Genomic DNA, 14,497 nt, shown 5'->3' on the forward strand with positions numbered 1-14,497 from the left:
CTGTCCATGCTCTGTCTGAGGGTACATGAGGATTTCATAGAGTGGGAAGGAAGAACACAGGACAGTGGCCCGCAAGGCTGCATGCTGAGTAGGGTCTTTGTCATCCCTGGTGGCTTCTTCCTGTGTCTCTCTTTAGAATCCTCAGATCTTTCCCTGTGAGGATGCCAGGCATGGAGTTATTGCCAGCCCACCTACAGCATTGCCTCAACAACTCAATATCTACAAGGATGTAGTTTCCCATCAAGATGTGTTCCTCCCGCCGGGTGGTGGTGGCACACGCCTTTAATCCCAACACTCGGGAGGCAGAGGCAGGAGGATCTCTGTGAGTTGGAGACCAGCCTGGTCTACAAGAGCTAGTTCCAGGACAGCCTCCAAAGCCACAGAGAAACCCTGTCTCAAAAAACAAAAAAGGGGGGGGGTTCCTCTGGGATCAGGTCACATTCCCTCCCTTTGATTCCCTTGCTAGAATCCACTGTGGTTGAGTAGCACAGTGAGGTGAGAGCTGGTGTGTGGAGTAGCAAGGCACCTGGGGGCTGGATTTCCACATAGCTTTCTGGACACAATTTAACCCCTGCACTCCATTGCCTTTATAATTACCTCTAGATCCACAAGGAGGGAACTCCCTGACTCCCACTCTGGGGAAAAGACAGTGTTAGATTTCAGTGGTGTCTCCTTTAAGACATCGGGTCTTTGGAATGTGTTGCTTAAATCCCCAAGGCTTTAGCAATTTTCTTGTGGTCTTTCAGTGGCCGGATTTCTGCTCACTCCTTTGTGAGCAGAGGTCACGTTTTTTCTTTTGTTCCTATGCTAGTAGAGGTGAAAAGCCACAGTGGAAGGGTAGCACAGTGGAAAGAGAGTACAGTGTGGGGTGTCACAGTGGAGAGAGAGTACAGTGTGTGGTGTCACAGTGGAGAGAGAGTACAATATGGGGTGTCACTGTGAGTGAGAACACAGTGTGGGTGTCACTGTGGGTGAGAACACAGTGTGGGTGTCACTGTGGGTGAGAACACAGTGTGGGTGTCCTGGTGGAGTGAGAGGTGCACCTACGCAAGCTTGTTCCATCTTTTCTTAATCTTAATTTCTGATTTTGTTCTGCCCAGTGTTTTATTTTGTTTTTAATCAGCTATCAAGCCTGGAGTTTTGAAATTTCTAACTTCTCATAGCAAATTATCCATTATTCTCTTGGGTCTCAGAGAGGGGTGAGTCCTCCCATGGGGATCACCAAAGTCTGTCACATCATTTGGGGCAGGACCGAGGCCTTCCCCCTTGTATCTAGGCTGAGAGAGTTTCCCTCCACAGGGAATGGGCTCCAAAAAGCCAGTTCATGCACTAGGAATAAATACTGGTTCCACTGCCCAAGACCCCCAACTGACACCCACATTCAGGGAGCCTGTTTTGGTCCTATGCTGGTTCCCCAGCTGTCAGACTGGGGTCCATGAGTTCCCACTTGTTCAGGTCAGCTGTTTCTGTGCGTTTCCCTAGCATGGTCTGGACCCCTTTGTTCATCACTCCTCCCTCTCTACAACTGGACTCCAGGAGTTCAGCTAGGTGCTTGGCTGTGAAGCTCTGCTTCTGCTTCCCTCAGCTACTGGATGAAGGCTCTATGATGGCATATAAGGTAGTCATCAATCTCATTACAGGAGAAGGGCATTTAAGGTAGCCTCTTCACTATTGCTTAGATTCTTAGTTGGGGTCATCCTTGTTGATTCCTGGGAAATTCCTAGTGCTGGGTTTCTCCATAAGCCCATAATGGCTTCCTCCATCAAGTTGTCTCTTTCCTTGTCTTTACCCCAACTCAACCTTCCTGATCCCTCATGTTCTCCTCCCCCTCCCCTCCTCCCCCCTTTCTCTCCTCCCTCTCCTCTTCCCCCATGCCAGAAGAGCAATTTTTATAAGTAGGAATTACATTCTTAGATGTGGCCCTAGGTTTTCTTGAAACAGCTGCCCAAGACTTGCTCAGAGCACTTGTAATTAAGGCCATTGCGACTGAGACCTCTGTGCTCTTAGGAATTATAGCCCTACCCCGAAGGCATGTCTGGTTTTGGACTCTGTTCCACAGAGCCCTTGCTGCCATGTCTAAGCAGTGACTTAGATTTACCTTCATGGCTCCCATATCACTGGTCTGTATTTCTGAACTTTCTCAGGACCAGGCTTTCTGCCTGGATGCACCCTTCGGTTTTATGGGTTTGAAATGGTCTTGATTCTGCCTTCATCTTGAAGAAGACATTTTCTGAGTGGTAATTTAGGTAGGAGACATCCCAGTCTCCTGGGTCCACCCTTCCTTTAGCCACCAAAAATAAGGATTCTGCCATGGCAAGAGATGAGGTTAAAAATTCTTGCTTTTGTTCTTTTTAAAATTAAGTTCACTTAAGTGATACCTAAAAACACAAAGTTAAAAGTTTGACATAGAGTGTGTGTATGAGAGAGAGAGAGAGAGAGAGAGAGAGAGAGAGAGAGGGATTTTTAAGTCAGGGTGAGCATATCTATCTACTCAAACATGCACCACCCCATGGTAAAACATTCACAATCCTAGCACAGCCACATGTACCTGTTAACTAAACTAACCTCTATTTGGTGACCACGATCTATCTTTCTCTTTCTCACTCCCCCTCCTTCTCCTCCCCCTTCCCTCCTCTCTTCTCCCCTCTTCTATCCTTCCCCCTCCTCCTTTCCTTTCCCCCTCCCCTCCTGTCCTCTCCCTCTTCCCTTCCCCCTCCCCTCCAGTCCTCTCCCTTTTCCCTCCCCCTCCCATCACCTTCCTTCTCCTCCTCCCCTCCCCTCCCCCTCTCCTCCCCACACCTTCTTCCCCTCCTTCTCCCCTCCCCCTCCTCTCCCATCCTCTTCCTTCTCCTCCCCTCCCATCCTCTTCCTTCTCCTCCCCTCCCATCCCCTTCCTTCTCCTCCTCCCCCCTTCCCCTTCCCTCCCATCTCCTCTCTTCTCCCTGTGTTAGGGCTAGGTTTTAAACTCGGAGTCTCACACACCTATGCAAATGCTCCGCATGCCTCAGCCCTGCCTCTAGAGAGATTCACCTTTTTGGTCTCTGCACTCACCCATATCCTGCTATTGTACATCTTGCCTCCTAGAAAGAATCCAGCTGTGCCCTGGGGGAGGCTGACCTGGAATAGTGAGTTTAGAGCTGTGAGGGCCATGTGATGTTCATGTACTTCAATAGCAATCAAAGCCCATTTTCAAAATGTATTTTTAACTCATGCCCCGAGGAAATAGAAATTAATGACTTGCATTATTTACACAAAGAAGTTCACTTTTGATGGCAGACAGTATGTTTGTCTGACTCTGTCATGGGACATAAGCCAAATATTTAAAGTTTGAATAAGGTGATTAAGCCAAGAGAGTTGTCTAAGTCAGCAACTGCTAGGCAAACATATTTCTCCTTTTCTTTTAATGAAATAGAAGAAGAGAACTGGGAAGAAGAGGTAGATTTTAGTTCAGTCTTTAAAGCAAAATTTGAACTTTAAAACACGAGAAGATGGGAAGCCAGTCAGTTTGGCAAGTGGTTTACTGTCCTTAGCAATGTGCATGCAGGTCGCCCTGGCACACACAAAGATGCTCAGAGGTTGAGTATTCCCCAGCCTGTGGCGGAGGGACTACCCATAGTGCCTCAGTCTTCAGCTGCCCTGTCGCCTTGCTGAGTGGCTGTCCCTCAGGGTGCAAAACCTGGCTGGACAGCTTTTACTCACCTGGAAGTCCTTCTTCTGGGATTCAGGATGGATCCTCTGGGTTTTGAGGGGCTGGCATTATTTCCCAGCAGGGCTGCAGAGCAAGATGTCCGAGCCCCAGTGTGAAAGAACCTAGGGTTACCACCTATGGCCCCTCCAGTTTCTGCCCTGTTTGCTGAGGTGCTGAGGTGCCTTTCTGTGCAGCATCAACATACCCCAAGAGTTTGTAAGACTGGCCATCTCCACCTGCCTGCAACCAAAGAGTGACCTTTGTCACAGGCCTGTATTAGCATATCACTGCTAGGTTAATAATAGGACCGAGATCATGGTGGGAGGTAGCCGGCTTATCTCTGGGCAGTGACATCTGGTCAACTTAAAGGATTGTGAAGTATTTTTGTATGTACGATCCTTTAAAACCACTTTTATTCTCCTTAGATATGTAAGCCAGGGAACTGTTCTGTTCCTGGGAACTCATTAGTGGGAACTCATTTAGCAGGAAAAATTATTCACAATGGCTAGGAGTCCGAATGTGACTGGATCTGGAAAGGAAGGACACTCTGACACAAACTGCACCAGGGACAAGCCTGGAGGGCATTGTGCTCAGTGATTCAAGCCACAAAGGGACAAATGTGTGACTCCACTCACAGGAGACCTAGAGACCCCACCAGAAGAATGGAGGGTCAGGCGCTGGGGAGCTGGGATTTCTAGGGAACAGGGTTGCAGTTTGAGAAGAAGAGGGAGTGCTAGAGATGGGTCATGGCGATGCTGTATAGCTGTGGGAAGCATTTCAGGCCACAGAACTATGCCCTAGAGTTATGAGATTAATATTTGTGTTATTTACATTTTTTTCAATCTTTTAATTCTTTTAAAAAAGAAAAAGCATAGCTGTGTGGTCATATATGCCTGTAATCCCCTGCACTTGGAGTCAGAAGCAGGAGGCTGAAGGAAGTTCAGAGGCTAGCCCAGTCTACATAGTGAGTGCCAGGCCAGTGGGGACTATGCATCAAAACCCTGTTTCAAAATAAGCAAGCAAACAAACACCCCCTCAGAAAACCAAGCCTCCCCGCAACCAGGAAAAAGCAATCAAATGACTAGATTAATCTTTTTTTCTTTTTTACTCATTATTATATGTGAGTGATGTTGAGCAGGGATATGCCGCGGCACCATGTGGAAGACAGAGGGCAACTTTGTGACTTTATTCTCTCCTACTTTACTTGGGTCTTGAGAATCAAACTCAGGTCATCAGCCTTGAGTGGCTAAGGGCCTTTGCCCAACAAGCCATCTTGCCAGCTCAGAGTAGATGTTTTTAACAGTCACTGGTATGTGACATGTGACATCCTGATGGCCACAGCCACCCTGCAAGGAGGGATCTTCAATTTGGGTGGATGTCAGCCAGGATTCTGACACTGAGTAGGTTTGTTAAGCCTCACCTCCAAAGTCAAAGTCTCCTTGGCCTTGGACTGTCCACAAGGGGAGGGGCCTGGCTTGGTCAGAGGGTCAGCATATCCTGATCTTCAAGTCAACGGGAAGGAGAATGAATGAGTTGATGGGTTTTTATGTCAGAAACACTGACTCTAGATCATGCAGGGATAGAGGGGAAAAGAGTACTATGGGGAGCAGGGAGAGCTGGCCCTATCTCTATAGCCTGAGACATTTGTCCTACTGTGTGCACAGTCACAGCTGTGATGTCCCCTTGGAGCTGTGACTTTGGAGTGGACAGCTGGGCTGAGGAGGTTGGTATGGGATTCATCCTGTCATGCAGGAGCCACACTTAATCTTCTAGGCATTCCACCACCCACAAGTCACTGGATGTCACAGTGAGCATCCATTCTGAGGCCGGGATAGGCACCTTACTGCTTTTCCCAGCATAACCTCCTCATTTCCTGAGGGCAGCCTGGGCAGGGCACCGATGGGCAGAGACTTCCAGGCCCTTCCATTTATTCCAGGGTCCTAGAATTTGTTTCCTTATCCTGGCCCTGCTGTCCTTCTGCTGGATGTGTGACCTTCAGCAAGTGACTTGGCTGCCCTGAGACCCACAAAATAGGCATTATATTATCACTATGCCTACAGATGTCTGTCTTCTCTTCCAGGGTATTTGGAGCTATTTACAAAAAGGGCTTAGGCTGTGTATTAGGGTTCTCTAGAGGAACAGAACTTACAGAACACACACACACACACACACACACACACACACACACACACACACACACGGAGTGGGGGCAGGCAGGAATTCCCAGGGGAATTGAAGAGCATCAAGTCTACCTGAAGTAAAATAAATGTTAAACTGTTGTCCTGCTGAAAGGATAAGTACTGGCCTTGAATTTAGACCCCTTCCCCATCCAGTGTGGCTGTAGAGGTTGTGAACTGCAGGGGAGGTAGGGTTGTGGCTCTTCCTGACCGTGGTGCAGGCTGGTCACCATGGGGCCAGATCACTGTGTGGGACAGACCACTGTCTGAGAATTCTGATTGTAGAAATCCAGGCCTTGGAGGCAGGCACCTTTTTCATGGACTGGGGACCAGATGAGTTCTTTTATACTATGTTGCCTTTGTTATTTAACAAACATTTTTGGGCTTGCCCTGTTCTGTTGACAAAGGGATGTGTCAGAAATAACCCAGGTCTCTCCTTGCCAAGTTTAAGTGTGGAACTTGCAGTCTAGCAGGCAGTTGTTTGGGCATGGTGCAGGGCACGGGGTTAGGTGGTTCTGGAATCTGTTATAATACAAAGCATAGCTTTGGACTTTGAGGTTACTTAGAAACTGGGTGAATAGTTCTGTGCTTTCCAAGGCTGGATCAACTTCCTTCCTCTTCCTGAGGGCAGTCAAAGTATAATGAGACCCACTTCTGCTGTTGGAATTGAATTCTGTGCACACAATCCCTGTTCCTACCAGATCAGGTTAAAATATGACCATTCCCTGTGCTGGAAGTGTCTCCTATGTAGTCTTCAGGTTTGGGATTTCCAATTCAAACCACAGGTGGACAACATAGCAAGCATCTACATTGACCCTCAACAAGGTCATGAGGGCGCCTGGAATATGCATGGTACTAGTTCTTACTTTCAGGACTGTGTGCCATGGTTCCTTGAAGCTAACAGCTTGGAGTGGGTGATACCATTATCATCGGGGATTGGAGACAACAGCAGCTCAACCTGCACTGAACCACCGAGCTCAGCAACACCTGGGTATCAGGGCTTCAGTGTGGCTTCTCTGGTCTCTGTGAAGACTCATCTCTGAGGGTTAGGCTAGGGAAGAAGGTGTCAGGAGAGCCAGGTCTTTGCATCTTATTTCTTGATTTTGTGCTTTAAAAGCACTTCAGAGGAACTGGGGAGATGGCCTGGTTGCAAGTGCTTTACTGAACCCCAGAACCCACACAGAAATCTGGGTACTTCTTCATACTTGTAATCCCAGCACTGCTGGGAGATGGTGGGTGGAGACAGGTGGCTCCCTGGAAGCTCAGTGGCTAGTTAGATTGGGCTCTGTGTCAAAGTTCCAAACCAGTGACAGACCCTCTGGCACAGAAGGTAGAAGGGCCCACAGAGGAGGTTGGCACATGTACTGTACATGCCTATAGCATGAGCATGCACACTCATGCCAAGCTCAGTGGATACCCCCTTGCCCCTTGAACTCCCAGCATACATGAATGGGTGCCTCCATAGTCCTCCTTAGTTTCACTGTGTGTAATGCCTAGTATTGTCTGAGTTCCTCAGCTTGTAGGTACAGTAATGGACCTTGCTGTGTGGTCAGTCAGCCACAGGAAATGGGTCTGAGAGACAAAGTGAACTATAACTGGGCATGTCTGCACATGTGTGTAATCCCAGTACTTGAGAGGTAGAGGCAAGACGATCAGAAATTCAAAGTCATCTTTGGCTATATATTGAAATTTGAGGCCAAGCTGAGCTGTGAGATCCTCTCTTAAAAAACAATAGGGGGCAGGGAGAGAGGGTGACTAAGTGTCAGGTGGTTCCCTGTCTGAAGAGGGTCCCCACAGGGCTTCTGGGGCCGGCAGAGTTCTGTCCTGACCCAGTGCTATGGGGATCCTTGTGCCCGGGTCTACTCACTCCAAAAGGGCTATAATCCTTCCAGGTGACCCTTTTGTGCTGGCTTTGGGGATGAGCCTAGTAGCATCACTGTTCAGAGAGGGTATAGCTATTAAGTTTCAGTGCTGAACTCCCTGAAACCTTCTTTGGGTGATTGAGGGCTTGCCCTCAGGGGGCTGTCTCCCTCCCAGCAGTGCCTCCCCATCTTTCTGAGGAGAAAGTCATTATTTCCACTTAGGTCCAGCTGATCTATGGAAACAGGTGATTCCCCTCCCTCCCCATTTGCTATGGATAGCTCCTGGAGGGAGGTAGGGTGATGGTGTGGCCTGAGCAAGCTGTATCCCACCCTGTACAGAAGCTGGAATTAACTGTATAAGAGACCATTCCTGAGTGGTCCATGTTTCCTTCAAGCTCCTGACCGGAAGAGCCTTCTTGGTAGAGGGTAGAAAGCAGGCCATGTGGGATACCATTGGGCTTTTACAGAAATGGCTTTTTCTGAGTTGGCTTTGAAATGTTTTATTCTCAGTGGTAGTCTGCGCAAAGTCCTGAAACTCCTGCATCCCAGTCTGGTCACTGCCCTGGCAGCTGCTTTCCAGACCATGCACCTGGCTGAACTGGGCCAGGCCATCCTGCCTGGCACTGTTCCAATGTTGTGAGCAGGTCTCACTGTTACCGCAGGTGTTTCTGTTTGACCATCTAAAACTGTTTTGGGTGATTCATTGCACCTGGGGGCTATGGCTTTTTATGTGATGTATTGGGTATAATACCAAGGTCTCTGAAATGATAGGGAGCCCTATCCTACTGAGCTATACCCCAAGCCTTCCCCTAACATTTTAGTTCAGTTCTCCCCTTAGGAGTATTTGATTGCTAATGGTTTTTCACAAGTCTTTCACTGAGAATGCACAAGGCTAAAGAACTATGACTTCCTCTATGTTGGTATTCCGGAACTCCTTGTTTAAAGCTTCCTGTCATTACCCTGGGAATTTACCTTATTTCCTTAGGGACCAAACCCAAGGAAGGAAGCACCATCAGCCGAGGTTAGGCGACAAGGGCTTCCCAGGTTGGGTCATGGACACTACTGCCAGCAGGTACAAAGAGGCTGGAGCTTGGCAGGTCTCAGAGACCAGTGACCTTCTTGGGTGGAATTTGCAGGGAAAAGGGACCAGCCAAAGAAACACACTTTGGTCCTGCAACCAGAACCAAAGAAATGCACTCTGAAACCAGTGCCAAAGAAACACATCTTGTCCCTAGAATCAGAGCCAGTTGAAGACATACACCCTGGCCCTATAATTAGAGCCAAAAGCTAAACAGGACCAGTGAAAGAAACACACTTTGGCCCTGAAACCAGAGCCCAATCTGACCCTGAACCTGAGCAGAAAACCAATCAATCCCTGAGCACGAGACCTAGCCAGTCTGAGCTCAGGGATTGAAATCTGACCAATCCCCACCCTGGAAATCTTCTCCCTGGAGAACTCTGCCCCTAAGAAGCCCTATATAAACCCTATGTTCAGTTAGTGGCTGTCCTTTTCCATCCTGGCAGAGGCAACCACTCTCCTTGATTCTTCCCTTCTAACCTCTTACATGGGGTTTAGGTGACACCTTCCTTCACCTGAATGGAGTGAGGAGAGAAGTAACAACTTTTGTTGGAGCCAGAGCAGAGAGTAGCAGAGCCTGGCTGTAACACTTTCACCAGGGAAACATTATCATAGCAAAATGGAGTTGTTAAATTCCACGCTCCAGGGGACCAGACCCCGAATTGTTAACAACTTCGCTGGGGAAACTCTCCCCTGCCAGAGCAAAGCTGTTAGACTGGGGAAGCCTTTCCCTGAAGCAGGGCTGTAACCTGTGGTAGTCCTTGACTCCCGGTTGCCAGAATACTTTTCCATCTGAGCTGTAACACTCAGTATTCTGTGGCTCCCAAGTGCCAGAATACTTTTCCATCCAAACGAGTGAGTGGCAATGCTTACAGAATTAACCTCAGTGTGCACAAAGCCCCAAAGGACATCACCTCCTGGCTAGCCTAGCCATGGGTTATTCCCTGGGCTAGGTTAGCAGGCCCACATCATCAGCATTGGTAGGGATGCTGAGCTGCAGACAGGCTGGGAGAAAGGGGCCATGAGCTGTAAGGCGGTGGGAGAAAAGCCTCCCACGGCAAGCAGTTTGGCGTGAGAATGGGAGAACTGAAACTGAGGAAATGATGAGTGACCGGCTCTTGGAGGGTGTGGAGGGCAGGGAGCCTGAGCGGTGTGTGAGCAGGGGTGTGTGGAGGAGGGAGGGGGCGCGGTTCTCCGGGGCGGGACTGGAGTCTCCCAGAGCTGAGGGAGGTCTGCTTCTGTATTCAGTTCATTTAGCAGTGGCCTCTAGGGACTACGTTTGTGGGTGCGGAATCCTTGAGGATACAGTGTTCTGGACGGGTAACCCAGGGACTGTGGCCTACGGGGGCGGAGTTGTAGGAGGGCGGAGCCTCGAGGGGCGGGATCATTTGGGAAGCAGCCCGGCCCTGCCCCGCCCCGGGCAAACTTTTCCTGGACCGTGGGGGCGGGCAGGTGAGATCACGTGGTGGCCGGGGCGTGCCTGGAGGACCCCGCCCCTCCGCCCGAGTCCGGCGGCTGCTGCAGACCGGCGGCGTGTGGCTGCCGCCGACAGCCAAGTCTAGCGGAGCCATGCCCACGAACTTTACCGTAGTGCCGGTGGAGGCGCGCGCCGACGGCTCCGGGGACGAGGCTGCTGAGCGAACAGAGGAACCGGGGTCCCCCGAGAGCGCGGATCCTGCCTGCCCTACGTCGGGTGAGCTTGGCGGCACCTGCCGCGGGACAAAGGCAGAGGCGGCTGGGCCCTCCCGCCGCCTCTGGGCCGCTCCGGCTCGTGGGGTGGCAGCGGCCCGCGGCGCGTAGCGGGGCGATGGGAAGGGGTCAGGAGGGCCAGCCGGTGCCTGCCTGCCTGGTTCTCGGAGGAGTGACCCGGGACCCGGAGAGGATTCTTGGGCTGGTGGTTTGTTGGTCCTGTCGGTTCCGTTCCTAGAATTCACTGTCTTGCATCTCTCTCGGGCTGCAAGGGGAGCGTAAGTCTGTCTGTTGGCCTGGCTCGGTCAGCCCTGGGGGCGCGGTCTCCACCTCTCTGCATGGCCTGCCTGGAGTACCGAGGCTTGAGCACCGGAAACGACTTAGTTTGGCAACTCTGACGGGACTAGGGAGGAGTTGCAGTGCTGCTGGAGGTACCTATGGAAGAGGGAAGGCCCAGGTGGCACCTGGGAGAGAACTCGAGGTACAGACCCTTGAGTGGGTGGTCTCATTGACACAGGGCTTCCTCTGGGCCTGTTTTGCTTTGCTTCAGGCCGGCCCAGGGCGGTCGTCTAATAAATCCGACTGGGATCCCAGATCTGCCTGCACTGACCTTGGACCGGCCAAAACTCCCTTAGGATCTTAGGGGGAAGGACGGAGGCCCGAGTAAGCCTGGGGAGGGGGCAGCGCTCTCTGAGCGCGGGCTTCTCTTTGTTTCCAGGATCCCGAGCTCTCTGGCACTTTCACTTTCCCGCAGGGTAGGGATGGGCCTGAGGATCTCTCTCCATCCCAGCCCCAAGGCCCCAGCTTCCCCTCAGATCATGGCAAGTCACCTTGAACTGGCTGCTTCCTCTCAGTTTTAGACTTCCATGCTAACAGGCCCTTTACTCAGGCTGTTAGGGTGAAAAGACCCAGCATGGACTCACAGCTGTAGCTGCCGGTCTTGAAAAGGCCCCTGCCCCACATGTCTTACTTTGAAGCTCTGGGGTCTGAAAGGAAAAGAGGGTGCAGTTCTCAAGAGATGGTGGCTCTTTTCATGTGACCTCAAAGCGTTCACTGCCCAGTATACAGGCAGGAAAAGCAGTACTTCCTCTGGTCACACTTTGAGGAGCCTGCAGACACAGGCTAGGCGTGCTTGGTCAGGAAGTGGCTTGGCCCAGGTTAGCCACCTATCCATCTCACTCAATGACTGTTTAGGCTTCCTCTGCATAGACTTAGCATGCTAAGTCTCAGGGATGCTGCCTGGCTAAACACACAAAATCAGTTCGGAGGTGGAGGCAGAGTCTAGAAACCCAGACTCAGTGTCTCGAAGTCAGGGAAGTGTGGAGTAGAGCCCCAACAGCCCCCCCCTTCCTGGTGCCCAGTTTGCCTTTTGATTCTTTTTTTTTTTTGTCCCCTCTACTATCAGGGCCCACAAGTGGTGCCTGCAGTCAGGGCTGAGGATTCAACTTCTAGGAAGGCAAGTAACTGTTAGGATTCTTACTGCCTGCACCTGTTTAGACTAACATGAGGACAAGCATGCACTTTCAATTTAATTGTTTTGAGACACAGTCTTACGTAGCCTTAAACGCAATATGTAGCTGGAGATGACCTTGATGAGCTCCTGATCTTCCTGCCCCTGCTTGTATTACAGTCATGTGTTGCCACACCCACTGTTTTTTTTTTTTTTTAAATATGTTGCCTATTGGTATTGAACCAGAGCTTGGTACATGCTAGGCAAACACTCTACCAACTGAGTCACAACCCCAGCCCTGTGTATGTGTTTTAATGATCTTTTTATGGTTCAAGTTGAACTTGAGTAACTTGACTAGGGCTCATGTAGGACTTGCAATTTGGTGCTTTGAGCACTTCATATTTCTATAAAGATGTTTGTTTTTTGTTTTGGAAACTTAAGCTAATGTACCACCACAGTTTTTTGAATGTGTATATTTTCGGTTTTGTCCTGTTTCTAACAGGAGCTTCAGAACCCAGGCAGTGGTAGGGAAGGAATCTCACACTTGGTTGTTGGTGGGAAAGCCCTGTATAGGCAGGAAGAAGGTTTTCCAAAGGTCTGTTGTGTGCATCTACTCCATGTGTGGGCAACAGGCCAGGGCCAACTTTACTGATCACAGGAGTTGCCATTGTACACTGAATCCAGTCCTGCCTCCTATGCAATCCCTTGACTGTCCTTGGAAGTATTGTTTTCTGGAAATGTATCCTGCGTGCTGCTTGTGGTAAAGTGAGTTTGGGAGACCTCATTAGGTGTGCCTACACAGATCCAAGCTGCAGTGGAACTGGGCCCTCATAGCCATCCCAGCTTGCATAGCCAGTGTCTTTTCGACCAGAATGAGGGTCTGGCAAAGCCAGGTCTGTCTAGTCTGCCTAGGAACCTCTTCAACCTATGAATTTGTGGCTATAGGGAGCCAGCTGCCCTCTTGGGCCTTATGCGGCTTCTATCCCGGGGAAACAGGTAGGGTAGGAAGTGGACCTTTGCCTGACCCATATAGTAGGCTGTCTTAACCTTGACCTCCTCTGATGCTGTGTGACCCAGGCAGGGCTTGGGCTGGCAGATTAGAGGCAGAAATGAAGTTGGCCCTATCTTCTAGATAGTGTGCGTCTACTTATAAAGTCCTTGGCCCCATATGAGGAACCTGACACCCAACCCATATAAAGTGAAAATTGGTTGTGCAGCGGGAGGGACAAGCATGGAAAGTGTGACGCCCACATTTTGCTTCCTCGGGTTTTCCACCTTCTGGTTTCCACTCACAGAGGGCCCTTCGCTTGAGTGTATGTTCTGGAAGCACTTGGGATGGTGCCCCCAGGGCAGGGATCACACCCCTTAGCCTTTCTTTGGGACAGAAGTTGGACCTGGATTATATTTATCATGAGATTCCTCTAGAAGTGGAAAGGGCATGTGAATTCTTGGTGTTATGTTGGTGTATTTTCAATGTGTAGGAGCAAAGGGAGACACTGCTTGGGGCCAGGATATGTCTTATCTGACCTCAGAGTAGAAACATTATTAGATCTCAAGACTATGGGAAACCATGTCAGGGAAGATGAAGGGCCCCTGGTGAGGTGTCCCAGACCTGGGAAAGGAGTTTCCACAATGGACTCTTACTGGATTTATTGCAGGGTAATCACTACCTGGTGGCCCCTCCACTCCAGGTCAAAGCTGACGTCTGTGCAGGCTTCCTTCCAATCTGGTTGCAGGTCCTCTTTCAGATTCCATCCACATGATTTCATGTTCTGTAGCTGACTTCATCTTAGTTACCTGGGGACTTCTTAGTCTTCCCTCTGTAGAGATGACCCTGTCCATTGACACTGACTGACGTAGCCTGAGTCACCTTTGTCCTGTGTAGGGGTTGAGTGTAGGCTGGGTAGTAGATAGTGTTGTGTGTGTCCCTCCGGGCTGCTGCTGCTGGGGTAGCAAAGTGATAATCTGCCCACTTGGCCAATGGGGGTCACGGTTGGGACCTGAGGATTCAGAGAACAGTACAGTTAGGAAACAGACCTAGCATGGGACTCTAGGCCCTGCCCTGCTAGGCCAGGACAGAAATAACAGCCTCATCCTGGGATTTTTAGGAAAGGATGTGTCACACTGATCTAAGCAGGGCTGGTGAGCGTGACTCTAGCACCATCTTGCCCGGAGTCCTTGAAGATGGGCTGAGCATGTGAGCATGGACCCTAATACCATCTTGTTGGGGTTCTTTTCTTTTCTTTTTTTTTTTTGGTTTTTCGAGACAGGGTTTCTCTGTGTAGCTTTGGAGCCTATCCTGGCACTTGCTCTGGAGACCAGGCTGGCCTCGAACTCATAGAGATCCGCCTGCCTCTGCCTCCTGAGTGCTGGGATTAAAGGTGTGCACCACCAACGCCCCCCTGAGGGTTCTTTTTTCTTTTCTTTCTTTCTTTCTTTCTTTCTTTCTTTCTTTTTTTTTTTTTTTTTTTTGGTTTTTGAGACAGGGTTTCTCTGTATTGCTTTGGAGGTTGTCCTGGAACTCGCTCTGTAGACCAGGCTGGCCTCAAAGTC

General features: G+C 50.1%; 1 protein-coding gene across 2 annotated transcripts in view; it reads left to right on the top strand.

Annotated features, from left to right (window-relative positions):
- Window positions 1-10,374: 10,374 nt before the first annotated feature.
- Slc12a7 (solute carrier family 12 member 7) overlaps window positions 10,375-14,497 on the top strand; it is a 54,800-nt gene continuing 50,677 nt past the window's right edge. Inside the window, exon 1 of one of the 2 annotated variants that reach the window (XM_027400147.2) lies at window positions 10,375-10,498. In XM_027400147.2, the coding sequence (XP_027255948.1) occupies window positions 10,375-10,498 (124 nt within the window). Of the gene's footprint in view, window positions 10,499-10,855; window positions 10,976-14,497 lie in introns of those variants that run through there. The other variant, XM_035440651.1, reaches the window with a different exon arrangement.

This window comes from Cricetulus griseus, chromosome 2 (genome assembly GCF_003668045.3).
Source record: "Cricetulus griseus strain 17A/GY chromosome 2, alternate assembly CriGri-PICRH-1.0, whole genome shotgun sequence".
Classification (NCBI taxonomy): domain Eukaryota; kingdom Metazoa; phylum Chordata; class Mammalia; order Rodentia; family Cricetidae; genus Cricetulus; species Cricetulus griseus.